Source organism: Boleophthalmus pectinirostris, unplaced genomic scaffold (genome assembly GCF_026225935.1).
Source record: "Boleophthalmus pectinirostris isolate CB_2022bp ecotype Guang Dong unplaced genomic scaffold, ASM2622593v1 HiC_scaffold_14, whole genome shotgun sequence".
In the NCBI taxonomy this organism is placed as follows: domain Eukaryota; kingdom Metazoa; phylum Chordata; class Actinopteri; order Gobiiformes; family Gobiidae; genus Boleophthalmus; species Boleophthalmus pectinirostris.
The window spans coordinates 10,119,001-10,130,244 of NW_026571047.1; the positions used below are offsets into that span (position 1 = coordinate 10,119,001).

At 37.0% G+C, this 11,244-nt stretch overlaps 1 protein-coding gene across 1 annotated transcript; it reads left to right on the plus strand.

Annotated features, from left to right (window-relative positions):
* Nucleotides 1-1,592: 1,592 nt before the first annotated feature.
* rsl1d1 (ribosomal L1 domain containing 1) lies at nt 1,593-4,507 on the plus strand. The gene is made up of 9 exons (XM_020924153.2): nt 1,593-1,692; nt 1,895-2,034; nt 2,126-2,264; nt 2,371-2,519; nt 2,628-2,729; nt 2,937-3,030; nt 3,405-3,536; nt 3,985-4,152; nt 4,230-4,507. The coding sequence occupies exons 1-9, from the start codon at nt 1,645-1,647 to the stop codon at nt 4,356-4,358; spliced, it is 1,101 nt and encodes a 366-aa protein (XP_020779812.2). The 5' UTR covers nt 1,593-1,644; the 3' UTR covers nt 4,359-4,507.
* The last annotated feature ends 6,737 nt before the right edge of the window (nt 4,508-11,244 follow it).

Consider the following 11,244-nt stretch of genomic DNA (forward strand, 5'->3'; position numbering starts at 1 on the left):
ATATTGTCAACATAAAGCCAACATAAAGTCTTTCAGCGTGTTAAGAGTACTTTCACGTAAAAAAAAAAAAAAAACAAAAAAAACACATTACTCAAGAAGTAAAAGTATGTCAAAAAAGTAGTTCAGTCAAGTAACTATAACTGAGTACTACCCATCTACACTAGCCAGTGCACTAATGTAACTGTATCATATGAAATACTCCTTGTAATTGCCTTTTCTTTCTATTCAAACTGTTGTCTTTCCTCAGATCGTCATTATTGAGCACAAGTCAATCATTTGCCCTGGTTACAATGCGGTGCTTCACATTCACACCTGCATTGAAGAAGTGCAAATCGCAGTAAGTCTCAAAACTGCTTTTTCCTCTGCCACTGGTTTAACTGTACACCTGGGCTTTGTTGATTAAATACTGTGTCAAATGCAGGCCTTAATTTGTCTGGTGGACAAGAAGACGGGAGAGAAGAGCAAACATCGCCCCCGCTTTGTGAAACAGGACCAGGTGTGCATCGCCAGGCTGCGGGCGTCAGGAGTCATCTGCTTAGAGACCTTTAAGGACTTCCCTCAGATGGGGCGCTTCACACTGCGAGACGAGGGTAAGAGCGCGGGCGCTTTGTACGTTTAGTCAACCTGAGTCATCCAAACAAAGCCTTACTACTGTCTCTGTGTGTGCAGGCAAGACCATCGCCATCGGTAAAGTGCTGAAGCTGGTGGCAGAAAAGGACTAAAGCGAATGGCAGCATGCATGGAGATCTTCCACTCATTATCAGAGGAGAAATGCTGCTGGAGCCCACCCAACCTGCTGCTCTCCTCACACACAACTATGCTGAGAGGAGAGGACCTGTGTGGAGGAGAACGCATCACGTCAAATGAAGAAAACAAGACTGAATCAGTTTTTATTATGAACAATATAAAGGAGAGACCAATTCCAGTGTGTCAGCTTTCTCATATTGAGAGCTCAGCTATGCCACTAATGTAGCGCCCCCTTCAGTACTCCCACAGCAAACAGCGCTGTTGGCTAGCCATGCCATTTGTTTTTAGAATGGAGATGGATGCTGTGGTCCTGAGTCAGGGGAAGAAAAGCTATCAAAAAGAACACATGGATCTCATATTCTGCAACAGAGCAGGGTTAGCCTATATTAATGATAGTCACCAACTACACCTCCCTTTAGAACGAGTGGGGTTTGATTTGTGTTTAAGAAGTGCGGGAATGCAACACAAAATGTTTAGTTTGGTCTCTCTCTATCGGAAATGGTTTGAGCTCACATACTACTCTGATGACCCTTGGATAAACAGACGTGGCTGTTACATAATCAGAACTGAAAATAAATGATCAAGCTGAAAAACATGTCTCATTTATTAAATTAATGGTCTGATCAATTGAGGGACATCCTGGTAAAATAAAAGTTAAATAAATAAAAAATAATAATCATAATGAAACATAATGACATGATGAAATATTCATTTTGACTGAACACGGACATGCTGAATTATATCATATATGAGTATAGTCAATTCGATGGTTGATCCGTGGTTGCTTCAGAAAGACTGTTACTGAAAAATGTTCAATAAAGTTTAGTTTCTGTGTCACGTGGTAGTGGTAGACACACTGCGCATGCGCCTCTGGGAGCTACACGTGAATCGGACAGCATGGCTGTAAATATGGAAAATAAAGACGTTGGATTAGATCGGCCGCAAGTAAGTTTTATTTTTGTACTAATAGCGTTGATGGAACATTGTCATACACTCCTCCCTGTCAGTTCCATGACATAATTTTTTAAAATGATATAATTGTATAGTGGTAAATGGTATAATAGCAGCTAGCATTAGCCTCATAGCTATTATGCAGTCTCTGTTTCTGTGTGATCACTTCTCTTTCTAAAATAACTGTGTCTGTCAGGTGAAGAAGGCAGTTCAGGCCTTACAAGCTTTCCTCAAAACCAAGTCCACCGCAGATTCCCTGCTGCTGGATGAAACCCAACAGATCAGCCTGCTCTTCACCCTGTGGAAGATTCCCAAAACTGCACAGACAATCCGCATGTAAGGGCCCAGCAGTCGAATTGTGTACTGATATTTGCAATCACACGCCTCACACGTTTTATACTAAATGTACTTGTGTGTTGGTTTGCAGCCCATTGCCCCACGGCCAGAGGTCCGACACAGATGAAGTGTGTCTCTTCACTCGAGATGAGCCCAACATGACTCCAGAGCAGACCCAAAGGTTCTATAAGAAGCTGCTTGAGCAGAGAGGAGTCACCTGCATCACTGAGGTATTTCTCATTTTGTGTTGGAATAGACCTTTTCATTTATCATTGATCAATCAAATGTATGTTAGTGTTTGTATCTTAGTATTAAACAAAACACTGTATTGTTCAGGTTATCCCATTCAAGACACTAAAGAAGGAGTACAAGCCTTATGAGGCCAAACGCCGCCTTTTAGGAAACTTCGACATGTTTCTGTCTGATGACCGAATCCGCCGTCTGCTGCCATCCCACATTGGAAAACACTTTTACGAGAGGAAAAAGTAAGTACTCCAGATGACAAGATTCTATTATGCTCATTTCTCTAACAAAATATAAATCTCGAAATCATAACAATTCTTAAATATGATTCAAATGTTTTTTCCCTTCAGAGAGCCTTTGTGTGTGGACTTGCAGAGCAAGAACCTGGCCAGAGACGTCCAGAGACTAGTCCAAGGCACAAGTTTGAAAATCACCAACAAAGGCAGCTGCTGGTAAATCTATATCCAATAAATATGTCACACTTACCTAATCAGTTTGCTGTATAGAAAACAATGAAAGAATAATAAAATACCTTACATATACAGTGAACATTTGTTACTGAAAATCCAGTTGAAATACTAATTACAACTAATATCATTCTTTACATTCTTAACTTAACATGTAAAGCAAATAAACTAACATATTTTTCCCCTGTGCAGTATGGCTCGTGTGGCACACTCCGGTATGACAGCAGATGAGGTGACAGACAACATCGAGGCCACAGTCCGGACAGTAATGGAAAAAATGCGAATGGTAAGATCACTTCTTTTTTATGTTTTACCACAATTCTAAATTTGCTAAATACTTAAAAAAAAACAAGACACACATACACTTTCCTCAATTTTATATGATGTTAATTGAACTTGGGCAATTATTATAACACTGCCTATTAATATTAAATTAAAATTATTATTTTTTGTTGAAAATTAATTCTGTTACATTTAGTGTTTCTAGAATGTGGATTGAAATATGTATAGCATATCAAGCCATTTCCCAAATATTGAAACCACTAGTAACAAGGCTCATGCATTTATTAATTGTAATACATACAATGGGATGTGCAATATGCTACATATATGCAACATGGTATGCAATGTGCTACAAAAATCTGTTGTTTGTGTTTATAGAAAGGACCACTGATCAAAATCATCCATTTGAAGAGTCAGGATTCTGTAGCACTGCCCATTTACACCTCCGACCTGAGTCACCTCACTTTGGTAGAAGAACTGAACCAAAAGACCAAGAAAGGCCAGAAACAGGTGGGTTTAAACTTAAAGCTGTAGGATGTAAGGCTAAAATAAATCATGTTTGTTTTTTTGTTTTGTCCTGTTTATTGCACTGAAAAAACATGTATTCTTACCAGAGTAAGCGAGACTCTTTTTTTGTGCTTGTTTCCATGGAAATGTTATTCCTTTTGCTAAAATTTTTGAGAGTATGTGAGAATCCAGTGAGAATTTGCAGTATGGTTTTAACTTTATATTTCCATGGGATCATGCAGGTGATGTGCTACTGCCAGAAAGTCATATTCTGACACTGTAACCTATAATTCATGTAAAGTATATTCCACATAATCGTATTATATTTGCATTAAATGCAAGATGGTTATGTTAAATGCCATATTTTAGAACATTCTTGAAAATCTGAAAAGTTACTCAGTGCAAATCTGCCATATTCAACTAAATATTTACATTCATAATGTATTCATAGAAAGCTGTGAAGAAAAACAAGACAGAAGATAAACAAGCTGATACAGAGGAGCCGAAAGAGCAAAATAAAGCAGAGCCTCGAGACGGCGAAGAGGAGGAGGAGGATGAAGCGGAGGAAATCCCTCAGCTGGTTCCCATAGAAACCCCAACCAAAAAGCGTAAACTGGAGGTCAGTGTTCAACAGCTGTTACTTACAACTATATTTATTACAACCAAACGTGTCCTAATCTATTGTTATTGTTGCAGAAAACTGCTAAAAAGAAGACACTGGAGAAAGCTCCCAAGCCTCCTGTAGCATCAAAAACTAAATCTGCAAACAAACTCGCCAAGAAGAAGGATGCCAAGGTGAAGAGGAAAGTGCCCAAAGTGAAATGATGATTACAAACAGCAACTATAGGCTTTGAATACATAATTATATTAGAATGGTTTAAATGTTCTGAATCAGTGGTCCGATTCTCAAAACTTTTGTTATATGTAAAATCTGCCATATATTCTTATTGTAATAAAATAACCTCTGTACTACACGTTTTACTTTTTTTTTTATCTGGCAAGCTATAAGACAAACAAAAATGTGTGCATGTTTTGAAAATATGTTCTAGGGCTGCAAAATAAATCTCAAATCAAAATTGCAATTAGCAGATTACAAAAGCTGCAAATTTTGAAGTGCCATAATTTGTTCACAATTAACAAAATATGATGTCTTATTCTGCATAAAACTGCTAGCTGCAACTTAGATCTGTACAAACATGTTCTGAAATGTAATTCTTGCATTAGTCTGTTTATATTTCAGTCTTTATCAATTCTTCTATACACATTTAAAATATGAACTTTGAACTCTATTGTTAAAACATACATTACAAATCTCACATTCGCAATGTTTGTTAGAAAAATTATTTTAAATTCCACAAAGGTACACCTAGGGGCAATGATGCAATTTGAATTCATATTCAAGGTTCATTACGTATAAACCTACTTGTTGCCATGGAGACGTTAATGCTTTGCCTAGAATGTTCCACAGTACAGTATTAAATTGACATTTACTTATGTTTCATTTCTAAATAGCTTGAGATAACAGTCTACTGAGAGTGATTGGGGTTACCTCTCCACAGATCTGACCTGTAACTTCACCTGGGGTTTACAACACTCAACATTCCAGGCAAATCAATACAAATCTTCATGGAGACAAGCAGGTAATGGATCTTCAACCAAAAAAGTTACACAGACCACCTTACTTATATACATATACTATTCAGTAATTATTTTAGTGCAGTAACATGAGTTTAAGATATTAGTTTAGTCCAGTAATGTCCAGCCCTTTTTGTGTTGTGCTATTTTGAGTCCCAGCTGTTGGAACCATCTGCCCTCTACAGCTGTGCACCAGAGCAGTGCCATATGTAAGCATGCAGTAGTTTTGTGCCCCCTGCTGTTCGCAATTGGTGTCTGCGACTTTAGCAAGTCATGAAAAGTTTACATTCTGTATAATAAATTACACAGGCATCAGTTTACCCACAACATGTCACATCTCAAGGAGCTATACAAAAGAAAGAAAAAAATAATAAAAAAATTAAACATGGCGGTGTGTGGACATATGTGTAGAGGTGGATAGATAAAGGTAAGAGTGGTGTAGTTATCAGTATGAGTAAAAATGAGCTTGGTGAAAAGAAGTTATGTGAACTATTTCCAAAGTCCTTAAAAATGCATGAAAAGAAGGCAGTCTTAAAGGTGCAGGCCCCATCGGCTTTTCTCCATGATGATACTGCTTTGGCTAGATAGAAATGTCTGCTGTATGTATTTTAAACTGATCTATCTTCATGTAGACATGCAGATGACAACACTAGATTAAGTTATAAGTCAGATCTGTGCAGAAGTGACCCTCCTCAATGTAAGAATGTATGTTTATTAAAGTATGTTGAGCAATAAAAACATGAAATGTAATAAACGCATCTAAATTTTATGTGATTTTGTGGTACTTTCAGTGCAAAGCAATAACATCTCCATGGAGATAAGCAGGTGACAGACCCTCCAGAAAAGTTACACTGAGCAACCTTAAGATAAAACCAACAAACTCATCTTATCATAGGTCAACATATGTTTTTGTCGCTAATAGACTACAAACAACTTTTATTCAAAAAAGAGAAAAAGTATGTTATAGATAAAACAAGTGCCCTCATACAATACTAAAATTACAAACTTGTCTTGGTAGGAATAGGCTTGATACTTGATACGTATAATCTTATTCTCGTTCTGATAAAGCTTGAGGAATATTCAGGAACATTTCAGGAAATGTCCGATTTGTTTAGTATAGATATTTGTGAAAAGTGTCCAGTTTCTGATATTTTTGACAGCAAGATACAATACTACTCTGAGAAGTAAAGTTACTCAAGTGACTGTGACTGAGTAAAATTAATTCTATGCTGCCCACCTCTGCATAGTTCATAGCTTTGCATCATATATCACTATATGGTACTTGCCCCAAAATGCCCAAATGCACAATATTATTAAGTAAATGTTACTGTTTATCAAATAAGGCATTCATATCACAATCATTTCAATTCCCCTTTTACAGTTAAAAAGACCCTGTTTAAAGGGTCTGTACTTGATTTCAAAACATGAGGCAGGGACATGTTTTAAGTTTACTTGTAGACCCGCCAACTTAATACTTTCTGCCACTGTGATATTGCACTATGATAGAGAATCAAGTGTCAGGGATATAGTGTCAGGCAGTTTACAATTAATTATGTCCAACAAAGAGCTTAATTGTATATGAAAGGTGACTCTGGCTGACTCTTTTATGTGTGTTATATCAGAGTAATTGGACTTCTGTCTCTTTTGTGGGATCTGATCTGTTGACTTCAAAGAGCTCTTCAAGAGACTAGCTTTTTTACTATTTTACTATAATATGACAGATGTCAATTTTGTTGGAGAGCTTTTCAGCTTGTCCACCAATAATACAGCCCCCGGGACTTGAAAAATCAACATAGTATGATTTCAAAAGTGAACACTGTATGATCTTTGAGTGTTCAAGCCCTTTGACTCTGCTTCCAAAGGAGGAGGTTTATAAAGCAAGTGTGCTGAGACACTGAAGGCCAGTAGGCACCAGTTAGTCAGCAATATGCCACAATTTAGATAATGCTATGTCAATGGTATGCCAAGAGAAGATGATCGTGTTACTATAGCTCCTGTGAGTCACTGTTAAACTGAGAGATGTACATGGAGGATAAATGACATACATTCTCTTACAAATTTAACAGCTCAGTTGATCAACAAACTAATCAGAGAGAGAAATGACCAAGGCTCATATCTGTATAACGTGGTTAAAACTGAGAGTGGGAGAGTGTTTAGCCTTTGAAGTGATGAATAATCTAAATAAAATGTTGCTACTATAATAACTGCTATTATGATGGTAGATATGCTTTTTGTGCTCGAAGCTCTCACTTGTGTTGCCTGCTCTTTTTCTGAGCTGCTTCTTGTGTTGGTTCAATGTAAATCAATGTAGAAATGTATAAAAATTTGAAAGAAAAAGATTTGGTTCTTTTTAAAAATGAGACCTTGCTGAACATTCCACCATAGAGATACATGTAGAACACCCCCAGTGTGATGCCATCACTAATATCAATATTTTAACAGTCTCAATAAATTTCTTATTTAAATTATTATCATTATCTTAACGAGAATGAATTAAATCAATACATTTATGTTGTGTAAATGCAATAACATGTAAAACCAACATTTCTTTCTTCAGACCTCATGTTATTGTATGTCATTGTAAAGCCTGTTTATGGTACATGTGATATGTCCAGTGCATTAGCCTTGGGACCTTGTTTGCTCATGAGGAACCCATCCATCAAAACTCCCCGTGCATGGCTGCCAGCTGGGTCAGATGACACGTCTATTGTTATTGTCAGTAGCATTATAGCGCAGCTGCTACTCCCATTCAAATTACACAAATCGATAAAACAATACCTTAACAACTATATGAATTAATAAAAGCTGTTTGACTATCATGTTTTCATTGTAAACTATGTTATATTGCATTTGCAGGTACAATATGGCTTAAGCAGTCAGCCAATGAGAGGTGTCAAATCAACAGGTGGGGCGGGGCTACGGTTCGTCCAAGCCTGGGAGGTAAGGTAGAATTACATTGGCTTATACAAATACATATACTAGAATTACAGATAATATTTTGTCTTATTGCGTGCTGGATATTTCTGATACCAAATAGCACAAAAGACTTTACTCACATTGGGGAGACTGTGAAGGGTGTCCCGCAGCTTCACTTTGTATTATTCATGTTTTAAAGGGGAAAGTTTACTCTGGACATGGATGACATGGGAGATTCGTTTGAAGATGGGAGACAGAGTTTGGTGCTGGATGATGATCATTCTGAAGGTACAACTAGGATTTTGACTGAATTATAATGTTTTTTTTATTTAGGATCATTTTAGTTTTTTTTGCACATGTTTACCAATGCAATGTATGTATAATAAAGCTTCAGTTCTTCTATCAAAATCAAGTAATGACATATTTTCCATGACAGAATATAATTTTTTATTCACCTTTTACCTTTACTTCACCAAAGAGTTGTCAAAAGTATCGACACCCAGACACTAACTGATACTTAAACTAGTATTGGAAATAGATTTGGACAGGTATTGATACTGAAAGAATAGGTCATAGAACAGGACCAAATCTGACCTTTCCTGAATAGTTTTAGAATGATCATGATCTAGAGCAGAACTAATACAATGTCACATGTTAAACTTAAATTGAAGAATTTATTCTTTCACTTTTATTTTGTGTATATTTCTTTTGTTTAAAAACTTTATTATGATTGTGGCTTCAAAATCTGTATTGAAATCTGAAGCTTTTTCTTTAGTACTGAAAATTTTTAGTTTAAAATTTTAGTATGGTGACAACACACTACCACGAACCATATACCTATAGCAGACCTGGGCATTGTACAGTTCCTTAGTCCTTTAGTTGACTCTGACTGGCTCTGAGCTAATTTGGAATTACAAAATAAACATATTTTATAATTTTACATCATACATAGACTAAAGCTGCATTGCTTTTATTTTAGAGGTGTTTTTTTTGATTCATTTTTTGTAAGAAAACCTCAGTTTTTCATTGCTTAGTCATAACATAAACTCTTAGCAGTCTTACCAGCTCGTCAAAACAATGCTATTTACTGCTTTTTATAAAGAAATACAATTAATGTTATGCAGAACTGAGTTAAGCATTTCGTTTCTCATATTGCCCCATGGAAAAAATAATTGCCCACCTCTGCCCTATAACACCAAACCTGGTTCACTTTTGGTTATTTCAGTATGAAAAGGTATTTATTTTAATGCATTGACAAAAATCCTGTTTGATATTGGCATTTACAGTATGTAGATCACTATTATGACCCATTACGTAGTTTCACTGTAGCCAACATGAAAGGAAAAGGGCTGCTGACAATTTATCAGCATTAACATTTTGAATATGTAAATTATAATTTACCTAAACCTTTGCCAAAATTTTTTAGAAAAGACGTTTCTGCTATACAATTTTACTATTAAAGGTGCAATTTGTAACTTTCTGGAGTAGGGATCTCTGCCTGCTGGTCTCCATGGAGATATTATTGCCTGTCTATCTCCCTCGATTGAGACAAACAGGTGATGGTATCAGGCCAAGTTACAGGTCAGATCTGTGAAGAGGTAACCTAGCTCTAAGATGCATTTTTTTTTTTTTTTTGGCAATAAACAGCTGTTATTGAATAAATGTAAAATGGATACATTTAATGCAGTACTGTGGAACTTTCTAAGCCAACAGTACAACATCCATTGAGAAAAGCAGATGGTATACACTCCTCCAGAAAAGTTACATAATGCCCCTTTAATTTTGCCAGGCTAATCCTTCAATAATACCATAACCTTCAGATTTAGACTGCCTATTAAAGCTATTTTCCATCTCTGTGCTGTGCTTGTTGGGCTATAGACTCACCAGGTTGCGCTTACCTGCACAAGCCGGTGATCGCCATGGTGATGGGATCTCTGATGTCAGCGGTGGGGGTCGTCTTGCTCCTCCTGCACATGTCCCAGGTGGGCTCGGCGTGTCTGTCCGTCGGCCTCATGTTTGTGATGGTGGGGCTGGTGTGGGTCCCTGTACTCAAGGAGAAGCACCGGAGGAAGAGATGTGCACTGGGAGAGTGAAAGCAAAAACTGGACTATTTTCTATATTCTTAAAATTATCAATGGAATATACCTGTATTTTTCTAGAGCTTCTCAGCATGTTATATCATTGTTTCCTCTTCAAAAACAGAGTCATCCATGCATGTTTGAGTAATTTAGCAATCTCTCCTGGGTCCTATTTGAGCCCTTCTTAGCGTTAGCAGTATAGGCCTGTACAATGTTCATCCCACAAGCCTGTCATTCATTAGCCAGGCTGGCGCCACCTAGTGCCTCCGCTCAATTTAATTTCTCTCCATCGACTAAGTCAAGAATCAAAATACAATAGATGGTTCACAAAAACCCCGGAAGTGCACCAGCCAATGAACGAAGAGCCAACGAAGAGTGATATATTCAGTTTTGTCATCGATTCACGAGATCGAGGATCTAAAGCCGGAACAAAGAGAATGCCTGGTGAATATCATCAAAGATATTAAAGATATTAAAAAGGAAAGACGTTATTGTCCTTCTTCCAACGGGATTTGAGAAAAGCTTAATATACCAGTTAGTCCCGTTAGCGGCGCATTACATACATCACGACCAAATAGCAGCGATTGGTTAAATGATAAAAAGTACCCTCCTACCATTGAGCGAACGAAATCTAAGGCTGCTAGGTCAGACAGTTTGTATGAAGTGAAACTAAGTAAAACCCGCTGATGAATCAGGCTAGTCATTCATGCTCCCACACTACAATTTTCCATATATATACACAAAAACATTATACAAAACTGTACACAACTGGAACTCAACAGACCTGAGATAAACAGACCTGACCTGTAACTTGACCAAGTGTTGTTACCTGCTCGTCTTTATGGGAACAGATACGTTTAATACCATATTGTGAAATATGTCATGCAAAGAAATAATTAAAAGTTACATAGTGCACCTTTAACTAGACTATATTAACTTCATTCTTTTTGCCTTATATTGATTCTCTTTCATTACAGTTATTTCACTATGACATATGTTGACTTACTGGAATGACACTATTTTGGTAGGAGGTTTTCCTTTAAAACCGCCTACCAAATACTGTCACAAGCTGTTGTGGCCTT

Excerpts from the sequence above, each read along its gene's own strand:
- rsl1d1 (XM_020924153.2), top strand. The coding sequence starts at position 1,645 with ATGGCTGTAAATATGGAAAATAAAGACGTTGGATTAGATCGGCCGCAA. Across the intron at positions 1,693-1,894 it reads TTGGATTAGATCGGCCGCAA|GTGAAGAAGGCAGTTCAGGC; the intron begins GTAAGTTTTATT and ends TGTGTCTGTCAG. Across the intron at positions 3,031-3,404 it reads TAATGGAAAAAATGCGAATG|AAAGGACCACTGATCAAAAT; the intron begins GTAAGATCACTT and ends TTGTGTTTATAG.